The sequence below is a fragment of the Calonectris borealis genome, chromosome 5 (assembly GCF_964195595.1).
Source record: "Calonectris borealis chromosome 5, bCalBor7.hap1.2, whole genome shotgun sequence".
Taxonomy (NCBI): Eukaryota; Metazoa; Chordata; class Aves; order Procellariiformes; family Procellariidae; genus Calonectris; species Calonectris borealis.
Window position 1 is genome coordinate 45,002,604 of NC_134316.1, and position 24,310 is coordinate 45,026,913.

General features: G+C 46.2%; 1 protein-coding gene across 1 annotated transcript in view; it reads right to left on the reverse strand.

The window, feature by feature from the left end:
* Window positions 1–1,008: 1,008 nt before the first annotated feature.
* The window catches only part of LRP4 (LDL receptor related protein 4), a 42,240-nt gene continuing 18,938 nt past the window's right edge, over window positions 1,009–24,310 (reverse strand). Inside the window, exons 9-38 of the mRNA XM_075152449.1 lie at window positions 23,105–23,230; window positions 22,578–22,712; window positions 22,294–22,419; window positions 21,008–21,238; window positions 20,551–20,707; window positions 19,972–20,189; window positions 19,462–19,638; window positions 18,770–18,892; window positions 17,852–18,060; window positions 17,127–17,208; window positions 16,358–16,463; window positions 15,186–15,387; window positions 14,669–14,858; window positions 14,285–14,416; window positions 13,468–13,608; window positions 12,666–12,752; window positions 11,710–11,881; window positions 11,464–11,626; window positions 10,997–11,222; window positions 9,310–9,613; window positions 8,757–8,975; window positions 8,311–8,445; window positions 7,994–8,102; window positions 7,531–7,675; window positions 6,895–7,008; window positions 6,474–6,597; window positions 5,422–5,489; window positions 4,706–4,793; window positions 4,032–4,173; window positions 1,009–2,275 (exon numbers count right to left, since the gene is read on the reverse strand). Coding sequence (XP_075008550.1) covers window positions 1,940–2,275; window positions 4,032–4,173; window positions 4,706–4,793; window positions 5,422–5,489; window positions 6,474–6,597; window positions 6,895–7,008; window positions 7,531–7,675; window positions 7,994–8,102; window positions 8,311–8,445; window positions 8,757–8,975; window positions 9,310–9,613; window positions 10,997–11,222; window positions 11,464–11,626; window positions 11,710–11,881; window positions 12,666–12,752; window positions 13,468–13,608; window positions 14,285–14,416; window positions 14,669–14,858; window positions 15,186–15,387; window positions 16,358–16,463; window positions 17,127–17,208; window positions 17,852–18,060; window positions 18,770–18,892; window positions 19,462–19,638; window positions 19,972–20,189; window positions 20,551–20,707; window positions 21,008–21,238; window positions 22,294–22,419; window positions 22,578–22,712; window positions 23,105–23,230 — 4,787 coding nt within the window. The 3' untranslated portion in view covers window positions 1,009–1,939. The remainder of the gene's footprint in view (window positions 2,276–4,031; window positions 4,174–4,705; window positions 4,794–5,421; window positions 5,490–6,473; window positions 6,598–6,894; window positions 7,009–7,530; window positions 7,676–7,993; window positions 8,103–8,310; window positions 8,446–8,756; window positions 8,976–9,309; window positions 9,614–10,996; window positions 11,223–11,463; window positions 11,627–11,709; window positions 11,882–12,665; window positions 12,753–13,467; window positions 13,609–14,284; window positions 14,417–14,668; window positions 14,859–15,185; window positions 15,388–16,357; window positions 16,464–17,126; window positions 17,209–17,851; window positions 18,061–18,769; window positions 18,893–19,461; window positions 19,639–19,971; window positions 20,190–20,550; window positions 20,708–21,007; window positions 21,239–22,293; window positions 22,420–22,577; window positions 22,713–23,104; window positions 23,231–24,310) is intronic.

Sequence of the window (24,310 nt, forward strand, 5' to 3'; positions counted from 1 at the left end):
ATTTTCCACAGGAATATACACCAGTCAGCCCAATGGTGCAGTTATGGACAGAGTTTCAAGCCACCTACCCAGGTCAAAGCTGCAACCTTCCCCTTTCTGCAAAGCTACCTCTGCTGTAAAAAGTACAGCCAACCCGCTGGCAACTGTCGTGTTATTCAGGGGTAGCAGGACTGTTAGTAAATGAACAAGGTTAGAGCAGAGTAGGATGGATTTTCCTTTTTTTTTTTTTTTTTTTTTTCCCTTTTTATCAGCTGGAAAAATATCGCACAGGAGATGCGCCCTCCCCACACCTCCAAGCCATACCCCTAGTGTATGTTTTGCTCTCTTTACACCACAGGTGGGAATGTACTTGACCTCTTCCCAGGAGATAAAGAGGTTACAGAGTTTGCCGTGAGAAATTCTTCACCGGGAAGTTCTGCTTCCAAGTATCTGGCTTAACACTTAATATTTTACCATGATAGCATCCATATGACTTGATATAAATCTCATTTTTGAAGAAGCATCGAGAGATATTTTCTCTATCTTTTTTCCCTCTGAACAAACAGATGAAAGAGAAGCCAAGAGAATATGAAAAGGTGGCAATAGTCCTCGGGAGCACGCAAGCCCCAGCTCCAGATGCTGCTGGGGCGTAACTGCAAGGGTAGGATTATACCCCCTAGAGGGTAAAGGCCTTGGAGGCCAGAGAACAACTGAAGCTCATGCAGCTGACGGGAAAAACGACTTTGCAAGGAGAGCCATTTAGTGGTAACAGAAGAGCTTAAAGTGCAATTCTATCTGATAAACAACTATTTTAAATGGCCCTTACAGCTCCCTGATTATTGTCTCCTATTCTAGGTCAAATGGGCTCAGCCTAGTAATAAAGCAGTTCCTAACTGTCAGCACTGAGCATTCCCTTGGGAAAGACTCGACCTAGGAATTCTCTCTTTTCCCTCATTACAGTAATCAAAGGTCCTAAAGGCCAAGAGAATTGGGACCTTGCAGAATTGGGACCGGTGGGGACTTAGCAAATTTTCTTTTTCTTTTTTTTTATATATCAGTTATGCAAAGACAAGAGTAGAATTTAGGTCTTGCTGAGATCCATTTCCTCCCATTAGCTCTGTAGCGCTAAGAACAATACCAATCTCTTTCCTCAAGTTCAGCACTCTGACTCCAGTACCCACAGGGAGCAGTTCTGAAAGGGCCATTTGCTGACTCTTGTTTTTCCAGAGTAGAAACATGTTTTAACAGGAAAGGGGAGAACAGGAGCAGTGTCCACTGCCAGCAACAGACACAGTGCTCCGATTTGAGCATTCTTTAAAGTTTTTACTAGCAGATGGGAAAGTAAGCAGTGATGCTCTCATGAAGCGAGTCACGGCAACTATGGTTACCCTCTTTATGCTCTTAAAAGGTGACCTCATGCTGTGTCAGTGTCCCCTTGAGCCCCAAAGTATACCCCATCTATTCCAAGACCTCTCTCAAGTCAGAGACCCCTTAACACAAAGCCTCAAAGAGTGCTGCTAGTGCTGGAATGATTAGGGCAACTTCTGTGACCAGGAGCTAGCCATGAGGCAGCTCTGCTCTCTTCATGGGCATTGACCGTGAGCTGGTCGGCACAGGACTTGCAGGTTGCCAGAGAACACAGAATCTGAACCAGATCCAGGCCAGAGGAGTCACTGCAAAAGTTAACGTGGCAGCTTCCAGGAAAAGGGAACATATAAATAAACCACAGACAGTGAAAATGAGCCAAAAGGGTCTCTGGGTTCCAACCCACCCATCCTCCCTCTCCAACCACAACAGCACAGCTGCCCAAGTTCCTTGCTGAAAGGCAGTCACAGTCTCTGGGCCCCTCGCAAGAGAGGCTGGTCTCTGTGCCCTTCCTTGCCTAGCAGGCAGAGTCCTGTCTTTTTTGTGCAGAGCAGTGGCTAGGGAGGGTACCAGCATTTCCAAAGTTGCGTGTACTTTAGACCTCGCTCTCCGTGGAGGGCTTGCGTTGGTGTTTCCAGCCTGTGTCTGGGAGTGAGCCACGCCGTTCAGGAGTGGCTGCTGCTGTGTTAACACTGCTGCATTCAGACTGTTCTTCCTGTAGCAGCTGCTCAGTTTCGGTGTCATCTAGTGAACCAGAACTAGCCTGGATAGAGACCGTGTCTGTCTTCATGCAGACGTGGTCCCGGAGGATCCCTCCTCGGGAGCTCCGAATCTGCTTAAGGTCATCCCACTCGGAATCATCACCGGATAAAAGGCATATCCCCTCCACAATCTTGATCTTCTCCTTGGTGTAGCTGTGGTCAGGACCAGTCTAGGGAGCAGACAGATGAATGAAAAAAACCAATACATCTATGGAAAAATATGGCAAAGAGCAAAGCAGAGCTGGAATGTAGACAGTGAAGCAGACAAAAGGCTGGACCTCCATGTAAACAGCCACTGGCTTTGACTGTCACAACAGCAGAACCCATTCTAAGTTTCCCTTCAGTTCTTCACCACCCCCAGACGAATCCTCCCTGCAAGAGCTCTCATTCCAAACTCCAGGAGCCTTCAAATCACGGAAGGGGAATGAGGATGAGCCGGCTGTTCTAATTCAACTATATATATTCCCTGACAGCAGGGAGTAAGAACAACACTGAGCCTAAAAAAGAAAGGAAAAAAAAAAAACACCAAAATGGGAAGCCAGAAGACTTCATGGCAAAAGTAGGCAGGGAATCAATTCTAGATCTGCGATATCTTTTATCTGAGTCATTCTAGATTTGCCTCTCAGGAAGCACAGCTGGAATACCACCGTTGAGTCCAAGTCTCGCAGTGATACAAGGGAAGGAGATTATAGGGAAACAACGGAAATGATCAGAGGCTAAAGGTACCACACTGAGATTAAAGTAGTGAAGTCTGTCTAACTTGGCTCAGTGACAAATAAGGAGCATTAGAACATCTGATCTATCCCTGAGGAGAAAGTGGAAGGGGCAGGGAAATATACATCTGGGTATATCTAGGAGCAGCAGAATTAAAAGAAAAGTGGAAAAGATTTAGATTCCCAGATAAATAATTCTGGCTTATCCTTAGTAGATAAGGCTAAAATGGCAGGAAAGTTTGGGAAATCTATTGGATAGTCTCTTTGAAAAACAAAGCCAGGGAAAACTCTCCTCTGCATAAGTCTTGCTGTGATCCCTGCTAGAGGAACTAAGTGATCTAACAGATTATCATAAATAGTCCTACACAAATTATCTTTTTCAAATCTCACATACTAAGTATGAGTAGCCCAAGCCAAGACCAAAGGATCTGCCACACAAAATTACCTATACTTTCTTGACAGACAGTAGAGCTGGTTTAAGGACATAAAAGCAGGGGGAAAAAAAATAAGAAAGAGTAATTAGTATGGGACAGTGCTTGAGCCACACAACAGAGTTTGAGTGAGGGAGGCAGGATCAAACACATAGAGTAGTGATACCTGACGTGAGGATGTGGACGGAAATCAGAAGAGGGAAGATGAGAAGCTATCTGAGTGATAAGAAAGCTTCTGAGGAGAAAACAGAGGAGAAACTAAGTGCTGCAAGATATCATATTAAACCCTCTCCATCCTGTGGCACACAGGGCGGACCTCTGCAGGGCCTTTGAAACCCTCTGTTTAATAAGGGCTCCAGTTCTCTCCCTATCCCACCCCCTCCAGGCAGCACACAGCCAGGAGCCACGTTCTTGTTACCAAACGCCTTCTGGCTGCCTGGTTCCCTTAGTGACTGTCCAAAGCAGCCTTGGTGCTGCGTCCAGGGAAGACAATTCCCTTTGACTCCTGTACTTCGAGGGCCAGCACCCAATGCAAATGAAATACAAGACACTGTGGGAGTGGAGAAGAAGCAGAGAGCTTAAGACAGGTCTAATTCACTACAGCTCACTGGGAAAGAAGTGCTGCTGGTTGATCTCCATAGGAGTCTGAGCAATTCACTGAAGCTGTTCTCCTACGTCCTAGAAGTAAATGCTGACAAGTTGCACCATTTTCACATACTAAGGCCTGTAACGCTCAACAGCAGCTTGAGCTGGGCTCCCACGTCCTTAGTAGCAGCTCTTACCTCTTTCTTATAGCACAACTGGTTGTACATAGCTGGTTTGGGAATTGCTTCAATCTTCACCTCCTGGGTAGATGTCCGATACGAGGGATTACTGTAGGTTAGGTTCCCCAAGCCAGGGTCCGTGAACTTGGACTTATTATGCCTAGAGGGAGAGAGCTATCAGAAAAGACACGGCGCCCTACTGCCAGGATCCAAAGTTCCTGAGTGCTCAGCGAGTGGAAAGCTCCAGCAATCTTCACTGTCCCTCAAAGAGAGAGAATGCTGGCTTCACCTGGCTCTTCAGCTACCAGTACATTCACTAGCTACCAGTACAGCAAGGCAGTGCTATGTAACCACCTAAGCTATACTGGCAGAAACTGGTGAAGCTATCTGGCAGAAAGCACATGCGTTCACACATGTACTGAGGCATGAATTAGCTCACATCACTGTCCATAACTCATAAGGTCTCTGCAGAAAATTTAGCCAATAAGGCTTCAAATAATAGAGTTGCATGCCCAACACTTCAAAGGCACAGAACACAAACTTTGCAAATAAAATCATCAAACACTGCTTCCAATGGAGAACAAAGGGATTGTAAATGATAACAAAAAAAGATGAAGTGCTTTCAGGAGCTTTCTTCTCTTATAACCTTAGATTTTACTATTGGCCAGGAGAACGGGAAAAAGATCACTTACCTATATATAATTAAAGCAGCAATAAGCAGCAAAATAAACAAGATGCTGAGAAGACCTCCAATAATGTAGCTGACATGCAGTCCTTCTCCTGAAAGTGAACAGCAAAGGTAATTTATGCACTCTCCTTAACTTCCACTGGATAATACTGACCTCGGTGTAACGCCCAATACAGAGGTTTTACACCATACAGACGTATGCAAAGTAAAATGTCAGCACCACAGTTTATCAGAGGGTTTTGTTTGGCTTCATGTGAAACCAAACATATGATAACCCTTCCTCCCACCCAGGCCCCAGCAAACCAAGGGGCATCAGGATCTTTGTAATGGGGTTGAATAAGGATGAGTTAGACCCCCTTGCTGACGGGTTACTCCTGCAGTGGGAAGCAATTACCCTAGTCAACCATCCTCAACTAAACACAAAGGGGACGGTGAAGAAGGGTATCATTAATGAGAAGAGCCCAATGGACGAGGTATGGGATGAAAGAAAACAAAACTGTTCTTCAGACTGAAGTGTCATTTGGAAAAGTCCCCATATAGGCTAGTGAATGTGTATGACTGATGTTCATTCCTAGACACACTTTGCTCTGCTCAGAGGGCATTTGAATAATTCAAGTCTGAGTTTCAGAAATTTGAGTTTCCAACACTATGGACTGGAATGCCCTGGGCACATCTGGAGGAACAACCCCAGTGGAGAAGAATTAAAGAAAAGGCACTCACCCATGGTTGCCAACACTGCCTCGTTGGCATGGGTACATAAGCCTCGCCTAGCATCTTTGTCAGAGCAGCTGAATGACAGAAGGAGAGTTAGTTACTGAAAGTAGTATCAACAGTATCAAAGGTATCAAAAGACAGGATGGGACAGGCTAGCACTGATAACCCTTTCTAGTTCAGCAACAGGAGCCTTCCTTTCTCTTCTTCAGTATCCTTCCGTATCCAGAGGAGAGAGGACCATATATATTTATATATAGGGGTAGGCGTGTGTATATATCAATTATAGGTCTGCAATATCTTTATATCCGAGTCATTCTAGATTCACCTCTCGGGTACATAGGTGCATACATATATCTATCAGAACCCAAATTTCAGCACCAGTGCTGAAGCAAAAATCAGAATATCCTAGAGTCAGCACAAAGATCTTTCTGTCCGATACATCATACTCAACAGAGTGGAAGTTTTGCCTTATAAATAACTCAGGCATATATTATAGAACATACTTTTTTGCTGGGCAGTAGGATAGCAGACCGTAGGCAATTAGCAGAAACAAGTCTCTTAACTACCTGCATTGTAACTTCAATGTTAGAGCTGCAAAGGTTCTGTTCTGCCCCAAACAAGCTATCCCTTTCTGTCCAGGGCAGAACCACTTCCTCAGATGTCTGGGTCAGGTCTAAGATGTCTCAGTGAATTAAAGCAACAGATTCCCCCCTCCTCCTCTCAGAAATAAGTTCTCAAAATTAGGACTTCAAAAATCAATCAAATGAATGACATGGTCTCAGGAGGATTTTAACACTTCAGCACAGTCAGCCTAGACACACATTTCAACAGAACAGACAGAAACATCTCCACATCTCTTTCTCGCCAGCTCAACAGTGTTCTGCATTCTTTGTCAAAATGGTTTTCCCCGTTATGAACGTGAAGTCTGGAGCTGGAATAGCCTCTTTTGGCTAGGGAGAGGTACATTTGGATGATGACAACCAGAGGGGGCTTGCATGTTGCACCTTGCACAAGCTGTGACTTTCACACCTCAATTCCAACAGAACAAGAGCACTTACTTTCCTTCCACTGCTTCCAGAGATGTGAGAGGTTTGGTTGTTGAGGTACCTACTCTGCCAGGTGGTGTCTGACTTCTCTCACTTACACTGGTGGGTTCAGGACCAGGGGGCACCACACCAGGAACTAGAACAACAGAGAAAAATAAGCAGGAGCCCAACTTTGTGGGACAGATGAACAAGTCTGGTAAGCTACAGAAAGTTTTTGAAATGGCCTATATGAGCAGCTTTCCCATCTCAAACCCAGTCTGTCAGCAGAAAGGACAGAAGAAGGCTCTATCGCTCACAACCGCCTTACTTCCAGTATACGAATCTGCTTAAGTTTTTATACACTGGAGAGCTTCAGACGCTCTAGTTGCCACTGCGTAAGTGGTGGCAGTGGCTCACTTATGGAAGCTACTACCCAACTGACACTCAAACTCACTAGTAGAACAGGGCCGCCCATCTGGTTCATCCGGACACGCGCAGACAAAGTCAGAAGCCCTGGCAAAGCAGAGGTGAGTGCAGCCTCCATTGTTTACTCCGCAAGCATTAGTACCTGGAAGGAAAAAGCACTTTTCTAAATATGTTGCAGATGACCAGATAGGAGTTCAGAGCAACAACCTTCTCTCCTGCTCAGCCAGAGATACTTCCTAGAAATCCAGCAAGTTACTATGCTCTGGCACATGCCCTTCATCTGACTGCTAAGAAAGTGATGACAGACACTGGTAGGATTAGGGCAGTCTTGAAAGGAAGGCACTGGAAATCATTAGACAGGAGCCCAGTCAACACAGCTGCACAGATTAAAAAACAAAAAGCTCACATTCTTCTGTTTTAACACAATGTCAGATGAACAATGCAGACAGTGACATTTGCTAATCAAAGCTGTAACAGAACACCGTTAAGATGTACTTGACTGAAACATCACAGGCAGACAAGGAATGTGCCCAGGGAGGATGCATTAACAGTTTGAGTATAAGAAAGGATGCCAACCTCGCTTGACATCTACAGTAGCACAGTGGTCCCAGAGTTCTTTTTGTCTACAATTAGCATTTGCCTGAATCAAGGTCCTCCTATTTACCTGTCTGTCTCTGAGGGGAAACCACAATGATATCCATCAGTCCCTCAACATTGGCTAGGACTGTCTCTTTGTTCCGCCCAGAGTATTTGTCCACTCTCTGGATAGATTTGGTTTGCCAGTCAGTCCAGTATATCCACCTATCCTGCTGCTCAGGGAGACAGCAAAGAAAAATCACAGCATGTTTAGCCACATAAACACAAGATACCCATAAAAAACACATCCCAGTGGCAGAAGGCCCCGAAGGCCTTTTCAACCCCTTCCCCTCTTATCATAAAGAAGATGACTGTCTACACCCCACAGGAGTTCAGACAAACTTCCTTTGTTAGCTCCACAGAAGAGTTAACTACTATCCCCTCAGCTACCTTGGTTTCCCCAGACTGTAACACTTCCCTGTCCCCAAACTCCACTGTCCAAACTCATCAACACAGCAGGGAGAACGGTGGCAGCAGGAAAATCTTCTTACCTGTGTCAGAGCAAAGGGATGTGACACTTGGCTGACCAACACTTGCCGTAGCTTCCCATTGAGATCACAACTCTCTATGCGATCAAGATGTGCATCCACCCAGTAAATCCTGGAGAAACAGGGAAAGAAGTGAGCTTCCATCTATACAGTCCCTTTTTACTTTCTAGTCATTCGCTAGCCAAGATGGATCAGACAACAAAAAACCAAAAACGCACCCAAACCCATAATGCTACTCCAATAAACCAAGCTAAGAAGGCTACAAAAAAAATCATTACATCCCTTAACCCTATGCAAATATAAGAAAATCTTTCACTGACCTCCTGGTGTCATAATCCAAAGTCAATCCATTGGGCCATCCTAGGTCAGTGTTAATCAGGATTTTACGTTCAGAGCCATCCAAGTTTGCCCGTTCAATTTTAGCAATGTGACCCCAATCTGTCCAGAAGAGGTACCTGAAGAGATAAAAGGCAAGTGTAAGAAGAAAAGAACATTTCATTTAGCCTAATGAAAGTTATAGTTATGAATTAAACTGCCAGATTCTTCAGGTTCAAAAAAGATCATGTGGTCTGTAGCTTGCTTCTCCCAGCTATCTGCCCAACCTTCAAATTCACTGTCTGCCTGAATCCATCTGTCACTCAGAGTCAGCCCCTTGCTGGTACCTGCAGATTCACACAGCACAACTCTTCTTCCTCCCACAACCTCCTCTTCCAATCTGCCTCTGTACAGCCCTTCTCCCTGCCCCACCCCAATACCCCATACCTACCCCTTCTTGGGAAAGACAGCAATGGCTCGGGGCTCATCCAGGCTGTTATTGATCAGCACTTTCCTGGAGCTTCCATCCAGTCTAGCTACTTCGATAGTATTGCGTCCTGTGTCTGTCCAGTAGAGGTTCCTGGCAACCCAGTCCACCGCCAGGCCATCTGTAGTCTTCAGACCCTGACCAATAACAGTTTCCATGTTGCTGCCATTCAGATCAGACCGCCTGGATGGAAATCAATGACAAATGGCAGTGAGGAACGGGTAGCTCCCAGAAAGCCTTCACACCTCCATGTGTGATCCCCATCAACCACAGGGCCACTTCATACTGCTACCTCCCTAATACCTCTTTCCCCAGTCTCCAGCAGGTTAAACACACCTTCAGTATTTAGTTCAGCGAGACACATGATGCTGTGTACCAAAGACAAGGTGTAAGTAGTGGTGTATTGCCAGCACCTCAGTCTCCCCAACTTATTGACAGACTCCACAGCTCACTGTGGCACAACCAGCACTGTGGCTGGGTGACCTGGGCACTGGCCAAGCAGATGACTGGCACCCACCTGATGACATCAAGAAATACATCTGTGTAGTAAATCTTGCCATCCACACTATCATAGTCCAGAGAAATGACGTTGTTCAGCTCAGGGACAGGTATGTGCACATCTGTGTGGTCACTGGTGTCCAGTGAGATACGACGGATGGAAGCACGGCTAGAGAAAAGCAGGTAGGTCTCTGGAGAAGAGTCACACGTCTGCTCGTCTCTCTTCAGCTGGATGCCAGTGGGGCAGGCACAGGAGAAGCCAGTGGGGTGAGGCAAGCAAAGGTGGGAGCAGCCACCATTACGAACTCTGCATTTATTGAAGCCTTTAGAAATAGGAAAAGTATAGTTTAAGGATCAGTGTGGTCCCACAGACCAAAGCTTCATTTTAAAGGCTACATATACGCACAACTTGCTAGCAGCTGATTTCACCCTTACCATCCCAGCCTTGCCTGGGAATCTATAGCCCTTCACACAGAGGCTGCTTCCCTCCCCTCAAAGATTCGTGGTGGCTATGGGCATGGTTGGGGCAAGGAGAACAGGAAGACACAGAAGAAGGGGGAGCATTAGTAGCAAAATTTTGACCTGCCTTCCTTGCTAATCATAGTTTTCCCATGGAAAAAGGAACAGCCCAATGCTGATAGATTCACACAACTGCAGTTTAGCTTTATTATTGCTGCAAATGGTAAAGATCCAACGCTGTGGGGAAGCAGCGTGACAATGCACCAGAGGCCAGGCTGACAAAGAAGCTTCTGTTTCAACTTAGCTGCACACAGTGGCAAGTAAACAAAGGCATCACAGAAGCCTGCTGAAAGTGCCTGACATATTAGGGTCATCTCTTTTTTTTTTAAAGTTGAAAAAAACCAACATTTATTAGCAGGGGATAAGTCCAGAAGACAGGTGCAGGGAGTGGGAAGACGACAACAGGGATATGACAGCTAGAGTTTTGGTTAGCTTTAAGTTATACTGTAAAGTTATACTGTCAAGAGTTCTGCTGTTGGTAGCCACAGGAGAAGCAGCACAGAGTTTTCTGTAGAAGTACATATTGGGGAAATTCCACTGAAATGAAGCCACAGCCAAAGCAACAACTCCCACTGAAGAACACGGAGGCAAGATGGCGTCATTTAGGATCCCCAAAGAGTAACAAAAGGAATCTGACTCTGGCACAGAATAGTTGCAGAGCATGATATATCACAACCAACTACAGAAGCAGAGATTTTGTAGAGCAAAGTGGCAGACAGGATGATGAAGCCTGCAATGGTTGGGAAAAAAATGACTAGCACTTGAAATAAGGTTTCAGCAACTAGCTTAAGAGGAATTAGTGCCTTTTGGAGTTAAAAAAGGGAAACTGTTCGATGCCAGTAGACTCTGTTGAAGCCTAACAGGGCATGACTCATTCAGAAATTAGTCCTGCCCTAAGAAAGTGTCTCTGATGTGTGTGAGAATGAGGTTGTCAGTGCAATCCAGTGAAGGAAATGGGATGAAGGGGGTCAAAAGGCATGCAGTAATAAACAAACACCAGACCAATGGAGCTGGGTAAACAGGGAGAAGTGCAAAAACAGTTAAACAAGAGGGAAGAAGAAAAGCTGACTTTTGAGAAGTTACTCTATCACTCATGCTTTACACCAAAGGCCTCTTTTCAAACGCTCTGAAGGGTTCCCCTAGTCACCACAGACACCCGCTGATTTGGGAGCGGCCTAGCAACTCACCCAGGGGCCGTGCCCTATCAACAGCTTGAATGTCCATGAGGCCAGGCAGGTTTGCCCTCACCAAGATGACATTGGCACCAGTGTCCTTGTCAGCCCTGTGAATGCTGCGAGTTTGCCAGTCAGTCCAGTAGATGTAAGAGTCCAGCAAAGTGAGGCCATAGGGATGTTGCACTGGAGACAGCAGGGTGCGGCGATTAGCACCATTGAGATCTGCAGCCTCAATACGCTGAAGAAAGAAGTAAACATCAGCCCCACACTCAAAACACTGATCCTCTTGCTAGCAATTACTGTATCAAGTGGGAAACAGAGCCTAAGTAAGTCATTCAAGTCCCCCCCTCCCCATAGCCCATACTCTCAGAAAAGCTTATGTTCCCCTTGCTTTTTTGGTAGCTTGCTCAAGAGCTTCAAAACAGCCTCCAGGCTACCAAAGACCCAATGACAAACAACGCTGAAGAACAGAATCGGACCTCAGTGTGTGCATCAGCCCAGAGCAGCTGGGACCCAGCCTTATCCACTGCCAGTCCATTAGGCCAGCCCAGGTTGTTGCTGATCAACACCGCACGTCCAGAGCCGTCCATCCCAGAGCGTTCCAGCTTGGCATTCTCACCCCAGTCCGTCCAGTACATATACCTGGGGAAAAGCCAGCAAGTATTATGGAAACAGAGGTCAGAAGTCCTGTTCTAACCCCTAGATAGCCTCTTGACAACACTAACCCCATCTCATGGTATAAAGCTATTGCCCGAGGACTGTCCAGGTTCTGCCAGACCAAGACTTTTCTCATAGAGCCATCGAGGTTGCCCACTTCAATCCGGTTTGTTCCTGTATCTGTCCAATATATCTTCCTGCCAATAGCATCCACAGCCAGCCCATCTGTAGTCAACAGACCTGAGAAAACAGAAAAGTGTATTGATCACTGCTCATCCTCCCAGCTTAGTCAGGAACTTCTGGTATTCCCCTTGTGCACCTCATCAGACAGTTGCTTTAGGCTTTGCTTGCCTTTCCACCGAAAATTTAAAGATTATTCTACCAGGGTATCAGAGAATCTCTCTTTTCATGCTGCATGGAGGTGAGAGGCTCTGTGCTAGTTTTGGCTGGAATAGAGTTAATTTTCTTCATAGTAGCTCGAATGGGGCTATGTTTTGGATTTGTGCTGAAAACAGTGTTGATAACACAGGGATGTTTTCGTTACACTGAGCAGCGCTTACACAGAGTCAAGGCCTTTTCTGCTTCTCACCCCACCTCACCAGCAAGAAGCTGGGAGGGGACACAGCTGGGACAGCTGACCAAAGGGATATTCCATATCATAGGACGTCATGCTCAGCATATAAAGCTGGGGGAAGAAGGAAGGGGGGGATGTTCGGAGTGATAGCGTTTGTCTTCCCAAGTAACCGTTATGTGTGATGGAGCCCTGCTTTCCTGGGGATGGCTGAACCCCTGCCTGCCGATGGGAAGTGTGAATGAATTCCTTGTTTTGTTTTGCTTTGCTTGCGTGCGCGGCTTTTGCTTTCCCTATTAAACTGTCTTTATCTCAACCCACGAGTTTTCTCACTTTTACCCTTCTGATTCTCTCCCCCATCCCACCGGAGGGGAGCGAGTGAGCAGCTGGGTGGTGCTTAGTTGCCAGCTGGGGTTAAACCACAACAGGCTCCCAGGCCAAAATCTCTCTTACCTGTAGTGATGATGTCCTCAAATTGTGAGCCATCAAGGGCAGCCCGGCTGATTTTCCGCAGTGTGCTGTCTGACCAGTAAACCTTTCCTGGGTGAAAGAAGAAAGAGAAACTTAAAAAAAGCCCATAACAAAACCAAACCAAAACAAACCCCAACAACCAAACAGCAAAATGCTTAAAAAACAGATCCAGGTCTCTGAAGCTATTCCAAACAGATCTGACTGCACAGGAATAACAGCAGCAGAAGACTATTAAGCTAGAGTGATAAAACAGTACAAATTATCCTGTTCCAATCCTCCCCAAAATATGTAGGAGCACTGGCACTCTGACCTTTACAGAAGGCCAGAGAACACATAACACATTATCAGCTAGTAGTATAGAGTCCCACATCTGATTTCTCAAAATGTCCCAGAAGACAGCAATCAGATCATCTACCTTACTGTACAACAGTGGGTTTACATCCAGCACAGCATCAGATGTTTAGTATACATGAACAGCCAGAGTCTCAGCTCTACTGCTGTGAAAGGCTTCAGCAGGAGGAAAGCTTTCTTAAATCCAAAACGCACAGGAACCTCAGTCAATATAGCAGGCAGCTTCTTCCACATAGCTGGGGTTCTCTGTTTTCCTATAAGGACATTCCTTTCCTGATTGGCAAGGAATATTTGCAGCACATACTAGAAAAAAAACCTACCCAAATTCACAACCTACAGCAAGATCTGCGCCTGGGTCTTTACTCAGACATTTAGCTATGAAGTCACTTGTTGCTTTTCAAACAGACAGTCAGGTACCCTAAGAGGTTCAGACCTTCACGAGGATCCACTCCAATTGCAATGGTGTTCTTCATGGTGACATTGACCGAGACAACAACATCTGCAAAGTAGGGAATATCCAGAGAGACCATCCGGATGTCAGTCCTTCTGGCAAAGATCAGAAAGCTGGTCATTCCTGCGGAAAGTTGAAAATGGACAGATATCAGCGAGGAACAAGTTTAGTCAACTGTAGGAACCATTTATTGAACATTCTGGAGGTGACATCCACTTCAGTGGAAAAGGGGAAGTCTCAGGCAGATCTCAGCTTACGAAAAGTCTGGGTACAAAAGCTTTACTGAGCGTTATTGAATGCTTCTTTAGATCCAAGTTGAAAAGGAGTGCACTCATAGAAGAGTTACTTCTGCTAATATGTATGGGAAACAGGAACTAGGAGTCAGTTTTTTCCTGCTAAGGAGAAAAAGTGGATGTACCATGGCCTGAAGCCGAGTGCCTTCCACAATCCTCAAAAAGAGGGTCCATGGGAGGAGTGTGTACAGACCTATTAAAGAATATAGCACCTTGTAGTTAAAAAAGAATCCACCTCAAGATTAGGGCAAAAGCATGGGGAAAAATGTGACATCTGGTTTAGTTGCCCAACATAATTTCAAGAAAAATTTCTTCTGCATCAGTCCAGTTACCAGTAAGTTTCTTCATAGTGATTCCCACTCAAATTGAAGGCCCAAGCATCAAATAGGGTTTTCAAGGGGTAAAGCAGATAAGCACACAAAAGTGAATTTTGTCCTCTTACAGGGCAGGAGCAAAATGTAGCTGTGATATAAAACTGCAATGAGAATCCTACAGAGAGGACTCACCAGGGGAGCAGGTCTTGCCATCAGATTGCAGGTTGATCCCAGTAGGGCAGGTACAGCTGTAACCTTTTGGAAGAGGTGCCAAAAGGCACAGGTGACTGCAGCCTCCATTGCTAACTTCACACGCTGTACGTACTATAGGAAAGAGGATGAGAAATCCATAAGCCAGTAGCACAGGCACAAAAAAGGGGTGCAACAGCTATAGAAATGCATTCTAGAATGCCCTTAAATACCAAGCCGAGAGTTACTCTCACGCTCTCATATTCCACCCAGAGACTTAAGGCATCGAGGGCTGACAGATAAGTCAGCTCCTTGCAGGAGAGCTGTGCCACATACCAGAGCCTGAGCAAGCTCTCAGCTCAGCGTGGCTTGGGGCGAGCTCTGTACCTGGTGGCCTGTGCCGGTGGAAAACATGAATATCCATAAGATTCTCCAGATTGTCCTGCAGCGTTTCCCGAGCCTGCCCAGTCCTTCTATCTGCGCTCTGGATGCTTTTGGCCTGCCAGTCTGTCCAGTAGATTCTCTCGCCATAAAGAGTAAGTCCAAAGGGGTGAGGCAGATTGCTCCCAATCAGCACCTGGTCAGATTACCCCCAGCCCCCCCAAAAAACATTACTAAGAAGTCACTAAGGGGAAGAGGCTTCCCTTGCCCCCTCTCAACATCATAATTTACAGTCACAGCAAAAGGAGAGTGATGGGGCAACGTCAGCCCTCAAAAGAAGGTGCCCTCATACACAGTTTGCAACTGAAAGGGAGCTCTTCTCTCCCAGTGAAAGCAGCTCAGCATATCTTGATTTGGAGATTTCACTTTCAACTGGAAAGAGAGGCAGGGGCCATCAGCACTCTGTGCTCTAGAACTTACACCTCAGGCTCCCAGACTCCCTCCTCAAAGATGGCTTCCTTACCTTCCTGTTGCTTCCATCCAGACTGGCATACTCGATGGTCTTCATGCCGGCATCTGCCCAGTACAAGCGCTGTGACTCATAGTCAATGGCCAAGCCGTTGGGCCATGTAAGGTTGGAGGAGATGATCACCAAGCGGTTTGAGGCATCCATACCAGCACGCTCAATTTTTGGGCTGGCTCCCCAGTCAGTCCAGTACATGAACCTGAACACAAGCCCAGACAAAAGTGAATGCCCACACTCCTCCACTGCCACTAGGGCCAGGCAGTGTTACAGAGGAGCAAGAGAGCCTGGTGCCTTCGGGCCCTAGCAGGAAGCAGCACTGGACTAATAGCCTTGGGTTCTTGCAATGTACCTAAGATGGTAACTCAAATTTATATACCTTCTACTGCTCAAGTGCTGGTCTAATCACAACATGGAGGAAAAAGTTCAAGATAACAGTTCAAGGTCTAAAAATTAACTAATTATTTACCAGTCTCCACCATTGGCCCTTTATACTCTTGCTGCATTAGTCTTCCAGTAATCCACTCAAGAAAAGAATAGCACACTTTTATTCAAGACCTTCAACGCTTCTAAAGCAATGACTGGCAAGCTTCTTCCTATCCACCCTATCTCCCCAGCTCCACAAGGTCTTACGATTCAGAAGCAAAATCCATTATTGAAACCACTTTTTTCTGTTACTCTACTCAGGTTTGCTTTCCATGGCACAGCTGATTCCTCAACACTCTAAGACAGTGCTTTGAAGCCAAGAGGCCACTAATGTTACAGCTTGCTTGAGATCAGCAGTAATTTACCTGAGGAGATCCTTCTGACTCAACTCTGGTTGATAAGCAGAGAGCTTGAATACAAATTCAACACAGATGTGAAATAAAGAAATAGAAAAGATCTAGATCGCCTCATTCTCAACAGTTTTTGTACCACATCTTTAGTTACTACATCTCCAGGATAAACAAATGAAAACACCAGCCAGCTCCTGCAAGCTCTACAGCACAACAGGTAATTATCCCTGCTTATCTTGTTCAACTAGCATCCAAAATCAGGTCTCTAATTTCAGTCTTTGGCAGGATGTAGAACAATGGCACCAGAGAGAAAGACAATTGCACAAAACCAAAGAACCTGAACATCTTTAGACACGCAAGAATTGCCACATCATCCCAGAAGAAAGAATCTCTCACCCTCCAACAGGGTCCACCACGATATCTCTAGGTCTGTCTAGGTTCTCCCAGATTAGAACAGTTCTCATGGTCCCATCTGTGTTGGAGACCTCTATCCGATCTGTTCCTACAAAAGTCAAGAGAGAGAATGAGAGAGATATCAAAGACCTCTGGAATCGCAACAGCTCAGGCAAAAAACATCCATACAACAATGCATTCTTCCCCTCCATCCATCTCTGTTCATAGCTGGAAGATAGGTAAGAAACGTGGCTCAAAGTGTCACCTTCCATTAGATCTCTCAAGTCGCCTCTGTGGCTGTCATTGCTGCTGAGTCCTGTATGAATGCAAACCAGCTCTTTCCTAAGCCCCCAAGGTATCTCCGTAAGCATGAGAGAACAGCTAGAAAAGAATCTCCTTCCCTACGTCTCTCTGAACTATGACTCTCCAGCAGGGAACATCTTCCAAATGCTACCTGCTGCACCCCAAGATACACTGTTGGAAGATACGTAAACACACACAATCACACGCTCTGCAGCAAGACAACAGTGGTGCTTGACTTCTACTATAAACCTTTCTATAGAATTAGTACTGGGGATACTGCAAAGAGAATTAAACTAAGGATTCCACCTCAACTGCCACTTTGTTAGAAGCACACGAGATGAAACTCCATTTTTTGCTAGACAGAAACAGACAAATTTGGAATGAGACAGATAGAACTACCCAGCTGTTTTTCAGTTTTCACGACTAGTAAGGAAGACAGAAGCCTAGATAAAGCAGAGGATCCCAGTACCTGCATCCGTCCAGTACAGCTTGTTGGTGACCCAGTCAATTGCCAGTCCGGCTGGACTTTCCAGGCTGGTGTCCACCACAATCTAAAAAAAAAAAACAAACACAAAACCAAAAAATCCTTAGTGAGATTAGACCTTAGGGAGAAAGCACTTGCCCAATGCACTACCCATTCACAAACAACATTTAACTTTTAAAAGGCAAAAGCTCAAGCAGAGCAATGCCATACGAGAGAGAGCATTAAGGACTTAGATGTTTAAACAAGTCTTACATTTGGAGAAACATCTATTTTTCATGTCTGTTCAAACTGCAACTCCAAACTTTGAACTCTGTTCCCCTCATTCATGGCAACATTAGCCTAAGGGCATGTGCAAAAAGCATTCTCAAGGAGCGCGGCTCTTGTTCCAAATGTAGTACATAACAGAGGAGTTAATACTTTTTCCTTTCAGATTTTAGAGCTACAACAAAGGAATTGACCACAGCTCATAAATCAACATGCTTCGTGTCCCAATTCAAGATTTTCCATACAAGCAGGAACGTACACCAAACTTGTGTATGAAGTGTTCAGTGATCTCAGGGCTCTTCTGAGCCAGAACGAGGCAAACTAATGAACAACAAATCCAGCATGAACTGCAGCTCCTTAGAAGGCCAGTGTATCCCAGTGGCTTCAAATCTGATGCTCAAGGAGTCTCCTGGCTACATGACCTCCACAAGTGATTAACACTGTACCTCCTGGCTCGATCCATCCCATTTTGCTCGGCTGATTGAGTCGGTGCTAACATCTGTCCAGTAGACATAGTCATCCTTTGAGTCCCAGTCTAGAGCCACAGCGCTGCGAACATCAGCAAGGGGGATGACATCATCTGACAGGTCATCTGTGTCAAAGCTGATCCGACGGATGTCCATCCTTCGAGCAAAAAGCAGGAACTTGTCAAGACCTGATCAAAGGTCGAAAGGTCTTCTTTTAATTTCTCTAAGTTCAACAACACAGTGATAGACACAGACAATTCCCTGCTATATCCAACCTTAACCACTCACATCATCTCTCACTGGCAGGTCACAGCCCAGGATTTTATTGGTAGCAAAATATCCCCGAGGGGGGTGGGTGGGCAAGGGGAGAACAGAGTAGAATGGAGCTGTCTCCTGGGGGTAACCTATGCTGAGGGAACAAAGTCAACCATGTTCTTCAAAGAACGGCATAGACCTCCCTCCAAATCAAACAGCTATGCCATCTCTTGAGAATCTAGGAGACAGTTGGCCTAATTCTTCCACATGGTTGCAAACCAAGAGAAACTGTGGCAATCAAGAGGACTGAATTTTTTGTTCGTCACTGACACAGCTCCTATGGGAGCTTTAGGGAAACGATCAGCTGTGACAGGTAGCATGGCACCAATAGCAGCCCTGAAATAAGGGCCCAAGGATGGAGCTTCTCTCTATCCCCACCCATCAAGCCTAGTGAGGGCAATGGGAATGCAGAACAGGGCAATGCATCAAAAAGGTGAAGAATCCTCTGGTGGGGCCCTTATTACTACTAAGTCTATCCAGCTGCATCTCTTTGGAAGCAACTGCTGCTGCTTATTCCCACTGCCAACCCTCTGCCACCCGCTGAACATCTGAGCATGCAGGCTGTGGTCCCACCTCACTTACTCTGGGCGCAGGCATGGCTGCTGGTCTTGCGGAAGCCTGTGGGGCAGGCGCAGGTGTAATCCTTGCTGCTCGGCAGGCAGAGGTGAGTACAGCCCCCGTTGTTGGCCCCACAACGGTTTCTCCCTGCTCAAGTAGCCAAAGACAAAAACAACCACGCATAAAGCAAAAAGTAAAGGAAAGAGGAAAAACACCCGTCAAGGTGTCAAGACCTACATAGATAAAATAACTTGTCTACCCAGAAGTTAATTGCGAATAAGGAAACATATAAACTAAAGCACTAACTCCATTTGTAGCGCTCAATTTTAAAATAAAGCATTTAACTCAATCCACTTCTAGAGCAGATTATGGCAATTGAAGAGGAATAAGGGAGGTGTCAGTCATTACTAGTGCCCACTTATGATTTTTCCCCCCTCCCAAAACAGCTCTTGCATAAACAAGCCACAAGTATTTCTTACTGAAAAGCCTCCGCTCCCACGTGTCAGCAGGGGGAGCTGTGGTAACACCTAACACAGTTACGGGGGCTGAGGGACCTCAACTGAACTGCCAGATGGAGCAAGTTCTGCAGCAGCTCTGGATGGAGGTGGAGGTGGTGGATGTGTCTATTTGCTGGGTTCAGGCTTGCCATCTCCCTGCTTTACAGGGTGGTGGGTGGCAGCCCGTCTTCTAGGGGCTTCTACCCTCTCTGCAGTTACCTGCTGGCTGGCGCTGAGGATGCAGTGTGTGGATGTCCATAGGGAAGTGGAGTTTGTTGCGGATGATCTCCTGGTTCTTGCCTGTGAATTTGTTGGCACTGTTGATGCTCTTGGTGTGCCAGTCCGTCCAGTACAAACTGTCCTCAAACACGGTGATAGCAAATGGGTGCGGGAGGCCTGTAACAGACATCCAATACAGGGAGATAATCAGGTCCAACAGGACTCAGGCTAGCAGGGAGACAAGGGAAAGCGCCTTCCACTGCCCCTTAGGCCTTGCCACGGTCAACCCGCCCAAATCTACCTTATACTTACATAACAGATAATTCCTCTCTCCCGTCCACCGAAGACTGGGTAGCAAACCCCAGCCCTCAGAGGTGGCAGAATTCATCCCACAGTGAAAGAACAGAAGACAAGCATAGAAGCAGGAGCCAGTGGCTCTGAAACTCAGAGCAGCACTGTGCTACCCTGTCTTCTTTACTGCAGAGACCACCCCCTGTACATAGCCCTTACCTTGGCTAATAACAGCCTTCCTGTTCCGCCCATCAAGGTCAGCCCTCTCAATGACATGGTGTTTGGCATCCACCCAGTACATTCGATGTCCTGCATAGTCAATGGTCAGTCCATTGGGCCAGAAGAGGTGTGTATCCGCAATGATGCGCCGATTAGAGCCATCCATGTTGGAGTACTCAATGCGGGGAGTGTTGCCCCAGTCGGTCCAGTAGATAGTGCTGGAGGAGGTAGGGAGAGACAGGCTAGAAAACTCATGTCCCACATACTGCACCCAGCATCACTCCCTATCAGGGCAAAACAGTATCAGTCCTGTGACCTCGAGCATGAGACTGGGTCACAGCCATGGGAGAAGTGACAGCCAACAAGGTAACACCCTGCACTTTCAGACTGGTGAAACCTGAAGGGCCCAGAATAGGATGAAGGCTCTAGAGGCCCCCAGCAATGCCAGGTTCCCCAAACTGGCAGTAGTAAAAGAAGGCTTGAGCCCAGAAGCAGCCTTTGTGACCAAGGATGGGGTTTTCAATGTTCATCTGGAAGCACTTGCACGGAGGGCTCGCTGGGGTCCTAAGTTTCACTCACCCCTCCATAGGATGTAGAGCGATTGCTCGGGGCTTCTCCAGGTTCTGCCACAAAAGCACTTTCCTGTGAGTGCCATCCAAGTTTGCTACTTCAATTCGAGATGTCCCAGAGTCTGTCCAGTACAATTTGTCATGGATCCAGTCAATAGCAAGTCCACCTATCTCCAAGGCAGAATTAAGCACAGAATGAAACCAGGAGCAGGATCTGCTTAGAAAAACAGTTCCCTTTCCCTCTCAGCCTCAGAAGAGGCCCAAGGCAGTCCTCCTGTCTCTTCCCCCATCAGCCAAAATTAACTCCAGGGGGTCACTGATCTCACACCCATTCCATCCAACCCATCCCTTGCTCAGGGAGATGCACTCCATTTTGAATGTTGGGTACCCACTTATCTCCACTCACCCACCCCTATTCTCACACCACGGTCAGTCCCCACGCTTTTGCCTTTTTTGTGGTGACGCACCTGGGCTCTCCAGCCCTGTGGAAACCACCTCTTCCACATTGCTACCATTCAGATTGGCCCTCATGATGCGATCAAGAGTGACATCAGACCAAAACACCAGCTCCTTGCTGTGGTGGAAGTCGAGGGCAATGGCATTTTCCAGGTTGTTCAGGAGCAGTGTATACTCTGAGCGATGAGGCAACACTTGTCGGATATCAATTCGATTGGCGAAGAGCAGGACTGGCTCTGGCCCTGAGAATATATGGGAAGACAGCATTAGAGTACTTTGACAGGGTCCTGCCTACCAATCCCTCTGCACCAAGTCCCAGAACATAGTTTTGCAGTACTGGCGGCAGGAAATCAACTCCCAAGTGCAAAACACTTGAGAGAGCTGTTTTCACATCCTCAATACACAGTCCTAACTCAAGGACAAGCAGTTTTAAACCTTTTGGCAAACATTCACTCAGCAATAAGTGATCATTCCAGGTCTCACCCAAGCCTGCCTCACCTCAGCCTCTCAAAACTATACCACTAGGCAGCCACTTGGCAGCTGGACTATAGTTTCCTTTTCCTATATCCATCTCCTAGCCATTCAAACACATGTGCTCTACCACATCTTCTACCACAGACAAGACACAGTTAAAATCTGCCTCAGCCAGATATAAACTCAGCAGGTACTTCCACTGCAAAGAAAAAGAAAATAAGAAGAAAAACAAAAAAAGAAAACCAATATCAACATCCTTTAATGATTTCATTAGGGGAATTCCTAATGAAATCTTAATTCTTTAAATGGAATTTCTAATTCCTCAGCTCCTACATTAGAGGAGCTGAGGAATGAAGTTAAACAAGTGTATAGATGCCCTTAAAGAAGAGCAGATGTCCATACAGCAGACACTCACAGCATTCAGGAGTGGTGACCAGCATCAAGGGTCAAACCACAAGGAGGTGTGATACAACCTCACTGACTGGAAAGGCTGAGACATTTCCTGAACAGAGACAGAGGCAAGAGGCTGGTTTTGTCCCAGGGTCTGGGTCACCAGGAATCACAAGGCACTAAGAAAAGAAGGCAACAGCTGTCCTGCTGGCAGGGAAAGGAAACAGTGAAGTATCTCTCCATGGTCAAAATCACGCAGAATTTTCACAGGCATTTGCCAACAACCTGGGCATATCTAATACAAATCCAGGTACTTCCTTTTCCTCACATTGCCTTAACAAACAGCATAATGGTGCCAATGAAGCATTAGAGGCAAAATTATGAGCACTGGACCAACACACACACACCAGAATAAGGTGGAACTCCTCTTTACCTAGAGCTTTGCAGCTACGCTTGTCAGGTCGCAGCTCGTAGCCTTGCTCACACCAGCACTGGAAGCCTCCTTCACTGTTGGTACAGCCTTGGCTGCAGTAACCTTCCTCAGCACATTCATTCACATCTGCATGTTACAAACAAAAGGAGAAAGATCATCAACAAGCCAGACAACCTCACCGATAGCTTGCTTCTGCTTTCATGCTCTGATTTGCACCCTATCATAGCCATCAACTTCAAGCACATCAAAGCAGCAGGGAGGAGGCTACTGCTCCAAAAACCCACCTTGGCACGATCGGCCATCTTCCAGGAGCCTGTAACCTGTGTGGCAGGTGCACTGCACCATCCCTCGTACCATCTGGCACTTCTGAGCACAGCCACCATTGTTGACATTGCAGTTCTCCTCCCCTGTTCGTGGACCTGCGAAAGGAACACATGAAGATAACTGAGCTGAAACCACAAGACAGCTGCTTGTGTCCTCAGCTGTCAGGCAGCAGTTGCCCTTCAGAACAGGCTGAGGGGGAGGACACAGGCTGTGCTGGAAGCTGCCTCTTTGCAGTCAGAACTCTCCCCTGCAGGGCACAACCAAAGGGGACAACGAAGCTCAGTATAATATGCTTCTAGGACTCACTGTCTCTGCAGACAAACTTTGATACCTGAGATCATAATCTTCTCCTCATTATTCCTTGTCTGCAGTATGTAATTGGCAACCCAGGCTTTTTTCCTTACACACATCCTTCAGCAACACCAGATAGACTCCCACACATCACAGTGCCTCCATTTATGTTTAAGACTGAACTTGGAGAACTTACGGCAGTTTTGATGTGGGCTCTCATCACTGCCATCTCCACAATCATTTGCTCCATTGCACAGCTTTCTCTGGCCAATACATCGCCCATTCCCACACAGAAACTGGTCTGGGGCACACTGAGGGGTCCCTGCAACAGAAGAAGGGGAAAGTAAGCACATCACAGCTTTCTGATGGAACAACAGTCATGGTGAAGAAAAAGATACAGAACATTTTCTAAGATTTGTCACAAACTTTACATATGAGCACAAATCCATGACTTCCTCTTTCCTTGAATTCAGCTCATCTTGCACTCCTTACTGCTCCACATACATTTATGCTGATATGGAGGCCTGTGAACTCTCCTCCAGACTGAGTCCAGTGTTGCTTTATTGGGAAGTTCAGCTATTTAGTTTCTCTCAGACTGACTGGAAGGTCCTGGCATAGTTCCCTTTGGTTCCAGATTCCACAGCCCTACTCAGCATGTGCAAGAGAGGAGTCAGTTCCTCACTTTAATCATCTGACATGTCATCCCAGCATGGCTACGGATCTTAAACCTGCCTAGGAGTCAGCGTCTTGTCCAGCCCTAACTGCACTGTGACAGACTTGGAATGAGATTTACACGCATCCTTGAAATCTGAGCTCAGGCAACAGGATTTCACACATGAGCTACACGCTTCAACTTCTGCTGTTGGCAGGGAGACTCTACAGAATTCTTGTAAGTAAAGTAATACTGTTTGTAGGGACTTTGCCAATCTGATTGTTTCTTCAGCAATAACTGCACTGTCCTGTTGCCTCTTATTTCTTGTACCTCTTAAGCTGACTGGGTTAGTGGTTTCCAAATCATCACCCTCTGATAATCCTAGGAAGACAACAGGACAATATAGTTATCAGCAAAGAAACAATTAGATTGGCAGACTGCCTGTAAGCAGCATGGAAAAGAGTAGTTGTGAGATTAATAACAAGCACAAAAAAGAACTAACAGACACACCAACTGGGAACATAAAACCAAATCACATGCAGATTCACTTTTCAGAGCACAGGAATGCTTTTTATGAAAGTTTCTGAAAATTGGACTGCATTTGTTGCATCGAACATAAAGATCCTTACATAAGCTGATCTCCTAGTATTCTAGGAATCTTCTCTCTATGGCCAATAAAAATATAATTCTGCTCTAAATCCAAGAGGTGACGCAGATTTTAACTCTTGCTACAGACATTGAGACAGCACA